The 17,436-nt window shown below is 41.5% G+C and overlaps 1 protein-coding gene across 1 annotated transcript in view; it reads left to right on the top strand.

The window, feature by feature from the left end:
* Nucleotides 1–16,399, top strand: part of fras1 (Fraser extracellular matrix complex subunit 1) — a 311,100-nt gene extending 294,701 nt beyond the window's left edge. The window contains 19 exon segments of the mRNA XM_019365971.2: nucleotides 1,208–1,368; nucleotides 2,026–2,173; nucleotides 2,266–2,471; nucleotides 2,562–2,718; nucleotides 3,786–3,986; nucleotides 4,077–4,264; nucleotides 4,732–5,007; nucleotides 5,152–5,384; nucleotides 5,470–5,630; nucleotides 5,920–6,134; nucleotides 7,536–7,686; nucleotides 7,999–8,106; nucleotides 8,521–8,680; nucleotides 8,783–8,899; nucleotides 9,037–9,203; nucleotides 9,561–9,766; nucleotides 10,817–10,963; nucleotides 13,117–13,378; nucleotides 13,381–16,399. Coding sequence (XP_019221516.1) covers nucleotides 1,208–1,368; nucleotides 2,026–2,173; nucleotides 2,266–2,471; nucleotides 2,562–2,718; nucleotides 3,786–3,986; nucleotides 4,077–4,264; nucleotides 4,732–5,007; nucleotides 5,152–5,384; nucleotides 5,470–5,630; nucleotides 5,920–6,134; nucleotides 7,536–7,686; nucleotides 7,999–8,106; nucleotides 8,521–8,680; nucleotides 8,783–8,899; nucleotides 9,037–9,203; nucleotides 9,561–9,766; nucleotides 10,817–10,963; nucleotides 13,117–13,378; nucleotides 13,381–13,700 — 3,584 coding nt within the window. The 3' untranslated portion in view covers nucleotides 13,701–16,399.
* The last annotated feature ends 1,037 nt before the right edge of the window (nucleotides 16,400–17,436 follow it).

Here is a 17,436-nt window from a genome sequence, read left to right as displayed (position 1 = left end):
GCTTTGCTGCCCATTTTAAGCAGGTGGTGTGATTGATGGTGTGGCTTGATTGGAGCAGGGACTGGGGTACCAGAACAATCAAGCACAGTGACAGTCTGGGAGCCGGGAGCTGGAGGAGATGGCAGAAAGCGGAAGTAGAAGCTCCAGTCCTGGACAGGGCCTAAACAGGCTACGAAACACAAGCAGATATAAAATAGAAGAGAGAAGGCCAGGGTCATGTTAGGATTTAGGTGGAAGACTGGTGTCACTGGTTTCACTGGTAATCCGTCTGCATATCCTGGCTGCAGCTTTAAATGAAGCCTTTGAAACCTTAATCAAACAACAATAACGTCTAAGGTCATCATTAACAAATACATAATGTAAAATATAAAATGTTATATGCATTGTCATTAGAACATAATTTTTATCATCAGTCATGTAAAATTTATAAAATAATTATTTTATACACATTATACACATTATAATATTAGGTGTTTGTTAACATGACAGTATTTACAATGATTTAATATTAAAAAAATTACATAATTTGTAAGTAATGGTTATATTTTCTTTATTACTTTTATATGAGTTGTTTGAAGTGATACCTATGCTCTCCATTAGGAATTTAGGGCATTTCCAATAGTTGTTAGAAGGTAGTCTTTGGTATGGGAGGTTTCATAATGGTTACATTTAATAATATTAGTGTAACCAGTTGACGTGCATCCCTGAGCACTTACACATGTTTTGTGGAAACATTTCTCATCGTCAGTTATCTTATTTGTCAGTTAGATCACTGCACTCTGTGATATTTTACTTGTTTCATTTATTTAGGAACAGGGGACGTGTTTTGGAGCATGACACAGAATAGATTGTTTCCTCCCTTATAATTAGCATCACTGACAGCTACACTGCGCCTCATCTTTCTGCTGAGCTTCTTCTACTTCTTTCTTTTTCTCCTTCTCGCTGGCGTAGCTTTAATCTTTGAAACAAAGGTATCTTCCCCACAGTGTTGAACAGACAGTATCATTAGTTGCAGCAAAAAGAAGCTGCGAGATTCAGATTCTGTGTCACTTAGTTCTTAGATCAGGATTTAAATTACTTTCAATGTAAAGATCAAAACAACTTTGTAAATTAGAGTTATTAATATCTTATAACCCCCTCAAAAACACAGCAACTTTCCACATTTCACATTTTTTTTACCTTGCATTTCACTTTTCCCCTCTCTCAGGCACAATTGAAATACCAGTGCTGCGTCATGGCAGCGACCTGTCCTCGCTGACCTCTGTGTGGTGCGCAACCCGACCTTCAGACCCTCCGTCAGCCAGCCCCGGGGTCGACTACATTCCCAGCTCCAAGAAAGTGGAATTCAAACCTGGAAAAACTGACGAGGTAAGGACAGACTTCTCACCTACAGTCAAATTCTATAGTTTATATTTTAAGAATGAAACAGTTATGTTGTTTCTCTTGTTCTTCAAGTTCTGTGTGATGGGTGATTAAAAAAAAAAAGATCCATCATCCTTCTTTTTTTAATGCACCCTCACACAGCAGTCAGTTAACCTCAGGTAGGTCAACTTTTGTCCAACTTTAGGAGTGGCAACGATTTTGCTACAAGAGTGAAAATAGCACGAAGGCCCCAGCACAGATGTCACAGTTATGTTATCGTCCCAAAGAAAAACACATGAGCCAGCTGTGCAATGGGCTATCGCATAATTGATAAACAGGATGGAGGACAGTCGGGGATGCTGGGTTAAAACAGCAGCTTGTAGACTGTGAGCAGATAAAGCAGCTTAAATTGGATACGCTGTATGAAGTTTTGCCTCTGGGATGCGTAGAAGGGTGTCAGCACTTGTACACAGTTGGATCTGAATTAATTCTTCAACACTGACATCTTTACATACAGTAGATGAACATTTTTTTATAACATCAGCCGAGCTCACCAAGTTTCTACTGCAGCTACCAGGAAGGTGTTTTTATTCCCCGATAAATAACATATTCACCCGTATAACCCTTACAAATCATCTGATCTGACCTCCCTTTTTTAAACAGACATGCAGTTTAACCATCATGGATGACATCCAGAACCCGTCCATCGAGGGGTCTGAGTCCTTCGTGGTGTTCCTCAGTTCTCCTCAGGGTGCTGTCCTTCAAGAGCCCTACGAAGCCAACGTCATCATCACGGACACGTTTCAGGACAGTACGTCCTCACAGAACAATCACAGGCTTTAATACACGTGTGTGTCATGTCAAACACCTTTCATTGATCAGATGTTGCTCGCTCTCTCTCAGTTCCTAACATGCAGTTTGAGAAGAGCTCCTACACCGTGAAGGAGAAAGATAACCTTCTCCACATCCCCATCATCCGGACCGGCGACCTCTCCTTCAAGTCATCTGTGCGCTGTTTCACCCGGACCATGTCCGCCATGGTGATGGACGACTTTGAGGAGAGAAGGAATGCAGATGAGTCGCGCATCACTTTCCTCAAAGGAGAGAAGGTAAAAATGTTGAGTCAAAATGTGACCTAATGTTTGTGTCCTTGTTCTCAGACTCTGCTCATCAGGGTGCTTCGATTGTGTGTTTTCCAGGTGAAGAACTGCACAGTTCACATCACTGACGACTCAGTGTTCGAGCCTGAGGAGGAGTTTCAGGTGCATCTCGGTACACCGCTCAGTGACCACTGGAGCGGCGCCATGGTGGGAGCTAACGATATTGTCACTGTAACCATCACCAACGATGAAGATGGTAAGCAGGCGCTTGATCGCCATGTGATTCACATTAAACAGAATTTACTGATATGCTGTCATAGAATAGTGATAGTTTTTTATCATTAAAAGAGCTACATTTATACATTTTACATCCTTTATCTGATACTAACATGAAAGAAGCTGAGGACTTTTATTTTGAAAAAACATTTTCTTAATAGGAGGCGGCTGGTGCGGAAGAGGAGGAAATAAAAGTTGGCACACCTTTTTTTTTTTTCTTTTCCAGAATTCTAAGAAAAAAATCAGAATTCTGACTTTCATCTTAGAATTCTGGAAAAAAAAAAAAAAGACATTCCCACTTTTTTTTTTTGTTGTTGTTTTTTTTTTTTTGCGAATATTGAAACGGTTCCTGAACAAAACTCTCAAAACTAAGTTGTGAATTACTGGGTGATGGGGTTTATTTAGATTTAATAACCAATGAAAATAGCGTCACCATTCCTTTTGTTTCCTGTTGACTGCATATTTGAGGTATATCACAGTCTACCTTCACTTTTTGAACTATGAAATATCCGTGGGCTCAAAGAAGCCGTTTTAAAAAACAAGACAGCCTCACTTTACTCAAAATTATTGCTTGATGTTTATTGTGGGTGAAGAATTATTTTTTCGAGTGTGTGACCCTTCAGCCTAATTGCTGATGTTAGAATAACTGAAGCCTGGTATGGAAAAAATATCCGGAGTATGATGAACTTGCTCTTGGTTTCCAAACTAATTTTAAGATAATGTTCCTTGTTTTTACTTTTGGTTAACGTCAACAAATATACTTAAAATATACAAAATAATGTTAAAAAATGCTCCCAAAGCACAGATGTATGTGACACGAATTGATTGCCTGACAGGCTAATTTTTAATTATCGCCTGGTGCCTGATGTTTGTATTTATTTATTTCCATCAAAAAAAAGAAAACTAACGAGTAAAACCTTAATGGAGGTGGGTTTTATTATACCGCTGTTCTATAAGTTTTAATTGGATGCACCTGTTATTTTGGAAGCTGATTAAAAGTTTTATGTGTGCAAATGATTGACAGTCAGACTTCTCCCGTTCCTCCAGCTCCCACCATTGAGTTCGAGCAGGCGTCCTATCAGGTGAGAGAGCCTCCCGGTCCAGATGGCATCGAAGTGCTCAACATCAAAGTGATCCGCAGAGGAGATCTGGACCGAACGTCCAAGATCCGTTGCAGCACCCGGGATGGATCGGCCCAATCTGGAGTCGACTACAATCCCAAGAGTCGAGTGCTTAAGTTCACCCCGGGTAAGTGCTGAAAATGCTCCTCGTTGGGACTTGGGAAGAGTGTTAGTGGGATGATTTTACTGGGAGTAAATATGTTTTTTTTCTCCATAGGCATGGACCACATCCTCTTTAAAGTGGAGATTTTGTCCAATGAGGACAGAGAGTGGCACGAGTCCTTCTCATTGGTCCTTGGGCCTGATGACCCGGTGGAGGCAGTGCTTGGGGAGATCACAATGGCCACAGTGACCATTCTGGATCAGGAGGCGGCAGGAAGTCTCATCCTACCTGCCCCACCTATTGTAAGGAACCTTGGAGGATACATGAAGAGGAGCAGTAGAATAGTAGAAGTGGAGGATATGTTCAACCTTTAGGAGAACTTTAGCATTCAGCTGAGAACTTAATATTTTGTCTATTTTCTGCAGCACTTAGAGAACCTGTCACTTGAAATGTCTCCACTCCTGGCAAAAGCACATCTCTCCCCAAATACATATTCAGGGAACTCCAAAAAAGCAGCAGCAAACGTGGGCAGCATCTTCCCTCAGGCACTTGTTTATAGGCTTTTACATTTCTTATGCATTTACCAGAACCACTTACAATGAATATATCTATTCAGCTGCCATTAAAATATTATATGGTGGGTGATTTTACCCCAAACGACTTTTTAGGAGGAATCTCATCTCATGCTGTGTTTTGTACGCCAGCCCCTTGAAATGAAAAAGCTGAACTCCTCTCATTTACACGATCTCCCATCCTCCTTCCTGCTCAGGTGGTCTCTCTCGCTGACTACGATCATGTCCAGGAGGTGATCAAAGAGGGCAGCAAGAAGACTCCCTCTCCAGGTTACCCTCTGGTGTGTGTCACCCCCTGTGACCCTCACTACCCCAAGTACTCTGTGATGAAGGAGCGCTGTGAGGAGGCGGGAATCAACCAGACCCAAGTTCACTTCTCGTGGGAAGTGGCGGCTCCCACTGACACCAGTGGCGCCCGATCCCCCTTTGAGACGGTCACCGATACAACCCCATATACTAGCGTCAACCATATGGTGAGTTAAACTAAGGAGACAAATAAATCTTTTATTAAGAGGCCAATACATTCGTTTGTTATTTAATAGGATTTATTGGCAGTAAGACAATAAAATTATGTTAAAAATGTATCGTCTGTGTGTGGAAACTGTCGTGTCTCTCAGGTTCTGGACAGCATTTATTTCAGCCGACGCTTCCACGTTCGCTGCGTGGCTCAGGCCAGAGACAAAGCTGGACACCTGGGAACACCGCTGAGGAGCAACATCGCCACCATCGGCACAGAGGGCTCCATCTGCCACACACCTGTCACCACGGGAACCGCCAGAGGCTTCCAGGCTCAGTCCTTCATCGCCACACTCAAATACTTAGACGTCAAGCACAAAGAGCACCCCAACCGGTCCGTAGCGGCTTTTTAAACCAGATAAGCATCTTCACCAAGAGTTTATGCTCATTTCTGCTCTTCTCTGTATGTCCCGGTTTAGGATCCACATCTCAGTCCAGATCCCCCATCAGGATGGAATGCTCCCCCTGGTTTCCACCATGCCGCTGCACAACCTTCACTTCCTGCTGTCAGAGTCGATCTACAGGCAGCAGCACGTCTGCTCCAATCTGGTCACCCTCAAAGACCTTCAGGGGATCGCCGGTCAGTCACACAAACTCATCCCACAAACACAGCCGGACCTCCGTACAGCTGAAAATGTCATCTTCAGGAGGCTGCAGTGTGATTAGATCCACATTTGAACCATTTACAGTATCTAGTGCTTACATTTGGGGCAGTTTGAATTACCACGATGGTGTATATTAAAATTCTTTAATTTTCTGCTGCAGTCAGATAACTTAGATAGCTTGCGAGATTTCCTGATAGATTTAAAAATAATTATTAAACCAGATGTGTAGTTTTCTTACTTTTCTTTGACAACATTCTTCCACAGAGTCAGGCTTCCTCGATGATGTATCGTATGACAGCATCTCTCTGGGGCCAGGCTACGACCGCCCCTACCAGTTCAACCCCAACGTCCGCGAGGGCAAGAGCCTCCAGCTCTATAAGCACCTCAACCTCAAGAGCTGCATCTGGACCTTCGACGCCTACTACGACATGACAGAACTCATCGACGTGTGCGGGGGCTCAGTCACCGCGGATTTCCAGGTGCGTAGGACGGTCAAAGGCAGTCTTTAAAACAGCGGCTCTTCACGTTTTCAGTCTTCTTGATAAATTTAATCAGTTGTTGCAGAAGAGTTATTTCTGTGTGCAAAAACGTGCAAAAACAAAACATTTTATTTAAAAAAATCAATTATAAAACTCACTGGCAGCAAAGATGAAGAATGTAAAATGGGGGATATGGGAAAAAAAAGGTTACTCATAAAGGAATCTAAAAGCGTAACACAAAAACACGAAGAATACAAGAAGACCACTGGGAGCAGAAACAGATGTCTTGACTAAGGAAAGACAAAACTATCCCCAGACTGCACATCATCGACTTCTCTCCTCACGTCTTAGTCCCTCCCTCCAGAGACCCAAGTGAAGGAGGCGAGCAAGCGATACGAGGCGAGAATGCAACGTGCATTTACCCAAATGAGAAATCATTGCTTAGGAGCTTCATTTTCAGTAACCGATGACATTTCACACAGCTGCCAGTGCAGGTGTAGTTTGGTTTTTATATTTAAATGCAAAAACACTCTTGACGAGGACACACATGTGCATTGTTTAATCTCTCTGTGCAAAATGTAAATAAAAACAGAATTTATAAATCCCAGAAACCCATATCATTCTCAATAAAACATAGAAAACACATCACATGTTTAAATTGACACATTTCACTACTTTATAGAAAACTTTAGCTCATTTTGATTTTGATGTCAGCAACACACCTCGAAAAAGTTGAGACAGGAGCAACAGAATGCTGCAAAGTGATTTTGGTTTGCTGGCAACATGTCAGTAACGGATTGGGTGTAAAAAGAACATCGCAGGAAGTTTCTAATGAGTAAAGATGGGCAGAGATTCAACAATCTGCAAAAAAAAACTCCCAAAAAACTGTGGAACAATTTTCATAATTTCCTCAATATAAAACTGCAAACACTTTGAATATCTCATCATCTACAGTTCATACTATTAAGGGATTTAAAGAAGTCTCTGTGTGCACAAATGCAGGTTAAAGCATTTCGATGGGTTTATATTTGGGGTTGTAGCTGCTCCTGCAACCTCCTCTCTCCTCAGTCGTCAATGTCAGACTGATTGATTTTCAGGTTACAAGCAGGAGAACAGAGGAGATGAGGAGGCAGAGATAAAGGCATTGCATGAAGTGAGACATGAGAAAAGTCTAAAATATGCACGGGAGTGATTGCAGGATAGGGCACATGTAGACAGCCCCAGAAACAGAACCTGGGACCGTGACTGTGTTGGGATGTGGACGTCCATCATGTAATCATAGTGCATCTGTTTGATGGTGAAATAATGCTCTGTACTGTGTGTAAAGTCCTCACAAACAGAATAAAGTTCTCTGTGACCCTCTGAGAGAATTAACATTAAAGGCTGCTGCTATTCTTTCAGGTTCGGGACTCTGCTCAGTCCTTCCTGACGGTGCAGGTTCCTCTCTATGTCTCCTACATCTACGTCACAGCACCGAGAGGCTGGGCCTCTCTGGAGCACCACACTGAGATGGAGTTCTCTTTCTTCTATGACACCGTGCTCTGGAGGACAGGTCAGGAGTTTATGTTTATGAACTCTGAACACCTTATTTTTGTCTACAGTCCTGGATGTAAACATGTAACTGGATATGTTTTTGTTTCACATTGTAGTTTTACTTTCATCGTGCAGGGTAACGATGTTTATTTCCTTTCTGAAAAATGGGATAATGATGAAAATGCAGTGTAGAAATAAATCATTTAAGATCCGTTTTTGGAGTGGAGGGATTTGACTGTTTGCAAGTATCCAAGTTCTTATTGAACAAATTATTAGCGATGTACTTCTGCTCTAATTGAGGTTTTCTTTGGCTGGCTTTTCATGTCTGCAGGTATCCAGACTGACAGCGTCCTCTCAGCCAGACTGCAGATCATCAGGATCTATATCAGGGAAGACGGTCGGCTGGTAATTGAGTTTAAAACGCACGCCAAATTCAGAGGTCAGTCCACAAACACACGTTCTAAGAGCACTGCATAGGATTATTATGTCTGCCTTAATATTATTATTAATACAAGAAATGAAAGCTAATGAGAGAGCAGTCTTTGATCAAGGTAAATCGATGTAAATCCATCTTTTATTACAGCAATAGATGAGGCCACTGAGAGAGGGAATTAAACTGACAATTTAAGGTTTTGCATTCGGTTTTATCCCACAGTTCGAGCCTATATGGTCAAACATTTGTTGTTTTTTAAATTTAGCTTTAGGTTTTCGTTGTGTTTGTAGAACTGCATTCAGAGGGCTTTACTGTGACTGTTTAAATGGTATTGTGGTGCCTTTTGACTGCAAAGCCTTATGGGATGTGTAAAAATAGGATGTGGGATATATTATTCCCCTGCTGTTATTCTCCCTCCAGGTCAGTTTGTGCTTGAGCACCACACCCTGCCGGGCCACAAGTCCCGCCTCATGGCCCCCGACCACCTCGGAGGCATCGAGTTTGACATCCAGCTGCTGTGGAGCGCTCAAACCTTTGACTCACCGTACCAGCTGTGGAGGGCTACCAGCTCCTACAGCAGGTCAGTACATTCAGTCATAACCAGCCTATAGGCTCAGGCTGTGTTGACCTCCCATGATGCACTGAGTGTGTGATAGTAACAATTTTGTGTTTTCTTGAACAGGAAGGACTATTCTGGAGAGTACACCGTCTTCTTGGTCCCCTGCACTGTTCAGCCAACTCAGCCGTGGATTGATCCCGGTGACAAACAGCTGTCCTGCACAGCTCACGCTCCAGAGAAGTACGACCAAACAGCTGCAGAGATTTACCGCAGACAGTTTCTCAAATTAACGTTCTCTTATTTAAATCCAATAGATTTCAATCAATTTCATAGTGATTTACTGCATAAGGAGCTTGAACTCAATTTTTTTCCAACAGGTTTCTGGTGCCGATTGCCTTCCAACAAACCAACAGGCCTGTTCCTGTGGTTTACTCGCTCAACACGGAGTTCCAGCTGTGCAACAATGAGAAGGTGTTCATGATGGACCCGGCTACTGCTGATGTGTCCATGGCTGAGATGGATTACAAGGGAGCGTTCTCCATGGGTACGCCTCAGAATCAGCGGTTTTTATTTTGTTTTGTTTTATTAATAAATTATGAATATTTATTGTACTAATTTGGGGGTTTTTATACAGTAAGAGACATTTATCTTTAAAATGTAAAGAACATGCTGATCTGTTTTTGTGTTTTTTAATATTCAATGGTGGACATGATTAATTTAACAAAACATATTTCCTGACATTACTCATACTTTTCTGTTGCTATTATATACAGAAACATGTTTTCATTATGTAATAAAACAATCCTATTGTATGAACTGAGTCACTCTAATTCCCTAAAGGTAACACCCTTAAACGCTTCAGTACACAGCAGAAAACCTGTCCCTCTGCTGCCCCCTGCAGGTCAGACTCTGTACGGCAGGGTTTTGTGGAACCCTGAGCAGAACCTGAACGCAGCCTACAAACTGCAGCTGGAGAAGGTTTACCTGTGCACTGGCAGGGACGGATACGTTCCCTTCTTCGACCCCACGGGGACTCTGTACAACGAGGGGCCGCAGTACGGCTGCATTCAACCCAACAAACACCTCAAACATCGCTTCCTGCTGCTGGTACAGATTTATTTAAGTTCTCTGATTTGTTTATTATTTATGTATGTATTGTTACTCTGACCTGTGGCAATTTTATGAGCAGATGTATTCAAAGATAATTAACCACATTAGTTAAGGCTATAGCCCAGGTATGAGTCACAGAGTGAACACCTGGTTAGCCCTTTAGTGTGTTTCATTTTCCACTCCTTTGCTCTAATAAAAGTGTAAAATTCCTCCAGAAAAAACCTTTTAACAAAAGCTTATTCAAAACAAATGGCAGTGTAGCTTTCTCTTATCTTAAGGTGTTAAACACCTCGAGTTACCTGCAGTTATATGGCTGCATCGACTGAACCCAACATTTTTTAAAAACAAAGCCACTGCAGCCGGAGAAGCTTCACATTTTCACCATGAAGAATAAAGTCCTAATAAATCCTTTGTCAAATTTTGCTCTTCTGAATAAATTTTATTGTGAAGAGAGTGGGTGGCATCCTTCAGTTTCAGTTGTTGCATTATTTATTTCATAGAGATCAAGCAGTCTATAACCTCACAGTGGGTGTCTGTTTCATCTTTTAATATATATATATATATATACATATGTGTGTGTGTGTGTGTGTGTATAAACCATTTTAATGGTTTCTTGCTGTTTGTGTGTTTTTCTATCTATGGTTCTTAAATATCCTCCTGGACCGAGCAAATAACACGCTCTCATTTGATTTATTTTTTAACCTGCCAAACCAGTCCAACCAGTACCACCTCTCAGTGGGATGACAGCAGATTTTAATATTCAAAGCATGCGGCTTATTTAAATCACTGACCCTCTTCCCCATGTAAAATCCTCTCCCCTTGTCTCCTCTTGTCATCCTGAACAAACTATCATGCGCTGATTCAGTATTCTCAGTCTACATGACTCTTAGACTCAAAGCCACGAACTGTAAAAATGGAGCCTCTTAACCCCAGGGTTAAATTAGAGAGCACGGCTATATGACCCTGTGAAGTTTACAGCACAAGAAAAAAACAACTACAGTGTTTCCGCATGTGCTATCATTTCCTCTCTTCATGTTTCCTCTGCAGGATCGTAAACAGCCCGATGTCTGTGACAAATTTTTCCACGACGTTCCTTTCGAGGCTCACTTTGCCTCAGACATCCCGGAGCTGCAGTCCATGACGGCCATGCCAGGTGTTGACGGCTTCACGATGAAGGTTGATGCGCTCTACAAGGTGTGTGGAATCAGAAGCAGCACATGTGGTACAGCGCTGTGTAGCACACACAGCGCTAGATATAGATATAGATATAGATATATGTATATGTATATATATGTCTGAGTGTGTTTGTGTATGTGTATATATATCTGATGTGAGAAGTAGCTGCATACCAAAACCATGATTAAGCTACTAAAATAAAGCAATTCATAAATGGTAAATGGCCTGTATTTATATAGCGCTTTTCTGGTCCCTAAGGACCCCAAAGCGCTTTACATATCCAGTCATTCACCCACACATTCACACACTGGTGATGGCAAGCTACGTTGTAGCCACAGCCACCCTGGGGCGCACTGACAGAGGCGAGGCTGCCGGACACTGGCGCCACCGGGCCCTCTGACCACCACCAGTAGGCAACGGGTGAAGTGTCTTGCCCAAGGACACAACGACCGAGACTGTCCAAGCCGGGGCTCGAACCGGTAACCTTCTGATTACAAGGCGAACTCCCAACACTTGAGCCACGATCACCCCATTTCATAAGTTAATATGTAAGTTTGATTACAAGAAAGTAATAAAGATTTAGTCCAGACAGTAAAGTCTTCTTGTTCAATGAGCCACAGCAGCTTTGAACTTTTGGAGATGCTTAAAATAGTTACTTTGATAAAATCTCAATCAGTAACAAGAAGTATGGCAGATAGACCTTTTTGATATGGCTATGAAAGATCAGAATACTTAGAATCTGTGGGCAAGTGATGAAAGTTTGATATCAAAAGCTCCACTGGTAAATATAAATTTCTTGAAATGCTAAAGTCTGACAGTTTAGCGTTCCTTAAGCTTTTGCATTCATAAACCGTGACCCGCAGACAGAAGAGGAAGTCTTATCCACTGTTCAGATATCTTAGCTTGACCAATGTGTAGAAGGAGGCTCGCAACATTCACAAAAAGAGTGGGTGTGAGAACTGCAGTAGACTTAAGTAAAAGTACAGATAGTTATGTTAAAAGTACTCTGGGGAAAGTTAAAGTACTGATTTAACTTCTTTACTCAAATAAAAGTGAAAAAGCACAGTCTCTGAAATGTAATCGAAGTATAAAAGTACAACATTTCTCTTTGGAGGATATTTGTAGCAGCTGTTCTGTGCAAAGCTAACTGAACCCTTGATGTAACTTAACACTGACCATGAACACCACAGCTGCTCTGCACCAATCCAACATAACTCATTACCCTAAGTTTCACCACAGTACTGCAAACTAACCAGTGCAGCCTGCACTGAACTGCCTAGTGTTTACATGCAACCTGTGAAAAACAAAAAATTTGTATACTTAAAAATAATTTAGCAACATACCATGTATGGAAACAATATCTTGTCAAAAAAGCTCTAAAATCAATTATAACATTGCACGTTTTAAATTTCCAGTTTATCAAACGTCACTGAGTTGTTCTTACCTTTCAGTTTAACCTCTATTCTTCTTCTCCTGTCCTGTCTTTCTTATATTATTCTCCATCTCTGAGTGAAGTTAAAACTCACACTTTTTTCTCCCTGTAAAAAAGCAGCAGCAGACACATTTTATGACAGATGTCACACAAATAGTTTGTTTTCGCTGATATTTGTTAAGCTATCTTTAGAGTTTCATTTGAAATTACCTGCCACATAAAAAACATTACACTCTTTGCACTCACTCCTCTTCTGTAGGTCTAGTTAGATGCATCTCTCTCTTCTTGTTGTGTGTGATAATCACCAGTGCATTAATAGGATTGTCTTTGTTATTCTGCCCCGCTCAGTTGGTTTGAACCCCATTTAATTTAATTCCTTTTGATGTTTGAAGCTGTGCAGTGCTGGAAAAATAAAAACGTCACTCAGTGTGTTAAACTTAAAATAACGAGCCTGTGTTAAAAATTTAAGGAGTAGAAAGTAGAGATATTTGTTTTTAAAGTGTAAGTAAAAAGTTGTCAAAAAATAAAGACTCAAAGTATGCAGACCTGGAAATTTTACTTTTGTACAGTAATGAAGTATTTGTACTTTGTTACTTCCCACCTCTGGGGCACCGTAGACCAGCTGGATGGGTCCAGATTTATTGATCTGCATATTATTCATAATAATTAGTGAACACTGAAAGTACTTTTTCGACAAACTGTGCAGCTAACGTGATCCTCTCTTTCTGGGGATTGACAGGTGGAGGCGGGGCACCAGTGGTACCTGCAGGTAATTTATGTGATTGGCCCCGAGTCGCGGTCCAACCCCAGGATTCAGCGCTCTGTGACCTATCAGCTCAGCCGTTCTAAACGCGACCTGGTGGATCGCAGCGGCCGGCTGACGCTTGACGAGTCGCTCATCTACGACAACGAGGGAGATCAAATAAAGAACGGCACCAACATGAAGTCGCTCTACCTGGAAGCCGGGCCCTCCCCCACCTTTAACGCCCACGTGGGCAGCTCCGTGGGGGAGGCGTGGCCGCCATCACCCTGCTGGTCCTGGTCCTGCTGGCCTCTTGCTTCCTGTTCCGCCGCTGCCGACGGTTGGCCAAGAAGAAGAGCAAGAAGAAGGAACCAAAAATCTATGAGGAGTATCCGCTCAACACCAAAGTGGAGGTGTGCATGGACAAGTGTGTGGAGAAGAACTTCGGCACCAAGCACTGCACGGTGAGAAACATCAACGTCCTGAACCGCAACCAGGAGGCCAACAGCAAGGCCAAGGTCAAACAGGTCAACCTGGAGGTCAAACTCCACAACAACCTCAACGACGGCACTGAGGTCTGAAACGCGTGACGAGGAAGGCGAGGAAAAGGTGAAAGCGGAATTTTAAAAAAAGGTATTTTCTAAAAGAAAGTTTGTACTTATTGGAATGAGACGTTAATGTATTTTTATACCACGTTGAAAAAGGGAAGAGTGTGACGCGCAGGCGACTGGGCTACCTCAGGAATCCATAAAACACACAGCTGTGTGAAACAGCCAAAACATCTGCATCTGATCAGCCAAACTTCACCTCAAACTGTGTTCATTTCATTACTGTGTTACTTGACATTTGCAACCTTTTTAGCACCAAGACGGTGAACCGTAGCTCAGACACTGGTGATTGTTTTTGTAAGAAGAAAAAAAAAACACGTTAAAAAAACTCTTTCTGCTGCATTTAGTCACGTCACTGCTATTCATGTCACTGCTGTGGAGGGGTAGCCAGTGTAGAAGTCCTCCTTCAGATGCACGGTGGGATCAGAAAGTCCTAGAAAACGCCTTTTAAATGTCTCCCTTTCAAGATCATCTTCTGGAGCATATCCAAATCTTTATTTTAAAATTGCTCCTAGAGCTCCTGCTGCATCACTACATACTGTTCATGTATTTCCTGATTGATGGATCTCCACCCTTGGGTAGATGTGGGCATCGAGCTCCTGCATTTTCAGTGCACTCTGCCGTGTTCTCTGGAAATGTAGCATGGTTGGAAAATTGTTGGAATTCATTGACTGTAGGTCAAATATCAATGACCAGTCTGGGGGTTGACCAGGAAAAGAATAGACAGTCAATGAGAAAAGTGCTTCTGCCAAGTTCCAAACCATAAACTGTCAGTGCTGCAGTCCCGGATGCTCGTGCAACTACCCCAACTTCACAGTAAGACTGCAACTTTGTGATGACTAGCAGTAGTGCTAGCAGCCCTGTTGTTGAGGAAAAGAGTGCCTGATTGTTGAATACATTCACCATTTTCCGCATACACACAGTTCAAACAGTCAGCTCCTGCCATGAAGAGCTGTGTTTTTCTTTAAATGCAAAGGAACGTAATAAAAACTGACGAGTTAAAACCAGAGACCCAGCTCTCGTCACCAGCAGCACCACCACCATGGGTGGGGTTTTCCAGACATCATTCTCCTCTGAAATACTTCCCCCTTCCTCCTGCTGATCCCAAGGCATTCCTGAGCTGGATCTCTCCAATTAGTTTTGGGCGTGCCCAGTAAACCTCCAATAGTTGGCAGGCAGTCTCCAAACCTCCTCAGCTTCTCATCTGGTCTGTACCACACCGCACATAATAGGAGTCAAATCATCCGTTAAAAAGGCTTCACAAAGACACAAAGCCAGTAGAGAGCTGCTTGTGTCAGGACACCTGTCAGTCATAGTGGCCACGCCCTTAATTCCAATATCCAAAAACACACAAAACAATTGGCATCTTATTATGGGAAAACTGCCAATAGAAGCAAGGCTGAAAATGTGCTTTTAATGCTGTTAAGGTGGGCATTTTTGCATGGAGGTCGATGGGTTTGACTCGCTTTTGGAGCCATCATCAAGACTCCAGGCACTCCCGTCCTGCCTCAGTTTTCCATCTCATGGGAGAGGTTTGCTGTCTCTGAATTATCTGCTTCACTGAGGGATTTTTGAATTCTATACCTGAGGATAACGAGTTTATTCATGTTCAAATCAGGGTTTCTCTAGAACATGACCTTTTAATGTGAGATCAGCCAAATTTAAAGCACTGTTTTCATGTTTTGGGGTTTTTTGGCTTAAAAACTGGAACTTTCTGATCCCCCTTGTATTACTAGTATTGCTCACTGATTCTGCAGATGAATTAAACATCAAAATTCTGGCTCCACAAAAAAGAAACGTCCTTCAGAGAAACTTCTACACGAGCTACAGCTGCTGTTAAAGTGTTTGGCACGTCTGGTGTGCTGCTATCGCCCGAGAATGAATGAGTGTAAATAACAAAAATGAATGACAACCTTTTCAAGTGCAATTATGCCATCTCTTTTTGTTATTTCTGCCCTCATTAGCAGGATTTGCATTAAAAAAAATAAACCTGTTCTTCAAGCCTTACTTAGAGACATTTGTACTGTCACGTTGCTCAACACCAGTTCTAATTTTTTGAGTTTGTACTGTGCTCTGACAGCTGCCAATATTAAGTGCCATGCAGTATTTTTCCTCATGAATTTCAAAATAAATCACCCAAAGTTTTTGTTTTGTTCTGTGACAGTGTACGTAGATTTTCACTGATCCCGTCCACATGATCGACTGCTTCAGCCTTACTGTTGTCCTAATGAAAATAATCACTTATAGGAGATACGTGTCTACCTGCCTTTGTTCTGCCCAAAGACACAGAATCCATTTTCTCACCTCACTCAGATAATTATTTTTATTCATTTATGTACTTTTATGTTACCCTCCTGTGATGTATTATGTTACCACTCAGCTACTGATGTACCTGCAATGTTGCTGTATTATTTTTTTAAGTGTATGACACTGGTTCGAGCGCACTGCTGAAGAAAAACACGTTTATTCTTGTGTGATACGTCTTTCTCGCTGACCCCACCTCCTGTCATCTTCCCACTGTGTGCCTATCAAACAACACTGGAGTGGGGAATTACGGGAAATGACATTATATTTTTGGTGCTATCATTTTGTGGAAAATGACAACAATGCTATCAATACTGATGCCTGTATTTGGTGCCTTTTTTTAGTAATAAAAAATAATCTGAAACTCAGCGAGTTTTTGATTTAACTTTCCTTTATTATTATTAGATTCTGTTACCTGAACCATTAAATTAAAAGATTACAGATTAAACCACATTTTTGTTCTTAGACTCTGCTTGAGTAGCTTAGCATAATTCACAGTTCATAATAATCCATTATACTAAGGCCAGTCCATCCTCTGTCTGAAACAAGCCATCTTACCTCCTATCTATTTAAGGCCGGGATCCAATACAGTTTACTTTATGAGCGACATACAGCTACTTGACTTTAAGAGAAACTTTCCTCAATAACATTTTAAAACCTAAAAACTGCAAATTATTTCAGTTGTTTGAGTATAAATGAGTTTAAGAACACGTTTACTATAAAACTGATGATGAAAATAATTCCAATTGTAAAAATGTGTTTCAGTTTTTTTCCCTCTGTCGGTGACACTTTCAGAAATCAATGCAAAAAAAAAAATAGAGTTAGGAGCGGGTCATTACCTGGATGTGCTGTAATAAAAAATTAAAAAAACTTAATTCACAAAAAAAAATATAAGTCCCATTTCTTACTGAAGACCTACGACAGAGACATGAAATTTCTGATGAAGCTAAAGGTGGACTTGTATTAAGTGAAGTACAAATAATTAAGAAAACCTCCCTTTTTTGTAGTTTAATGGTTTATTATTTACTTATGGTCACAAAGAAGAAAATAAAAACCTTCCTTTATAGTTAGATAAATACAAACTCAAACGAACAACAACACATGAGCCTATACTATTAACTTATATACTTAACAAAGATTAAGCTTAAATTCTTGGAGAACCACTTTTAGCAGCAGTAAGTCGAAGTAGTTTTCTGTGTGACTTTATAAGTCTCTCACATAATCGTGGAGGAACTTGGCTCACTTTTCTGTGCAACACTGGTTCAGCTCATTGATGTTTGCAGGCCCTGATTTATGCACAACTCTCTCACGGTCCCATCACAGCATTTCAGTTGGGTTGAGGTCTGGATTTAAATAAATAATGACACAGTGTAATATGTAAATATACATATTGTTCACTTGAGGT

Source organism: Oreochromis niloticus, linkage group LG12 (assembly GCF_001858045.2).
Source record: "Oreochromis niloticus isolate F11D_XX linkage group LG12, O_niloticus_UMD_NMBU, whole genome shotgun sequence".
Classification (NCBI taxonomy): domain Eukaryota; kingdom Metazoa; phylum Chordata; class Actinopteri; order Cichliformes; family Cichlidae; genus Oreochromis; species Oreochromis niloticus.
The sequence above is the reverse complement of the archived record's forward strand: the minus strand, read 5'-3'. Positions and strand labels throughout refer to the sequence as shown.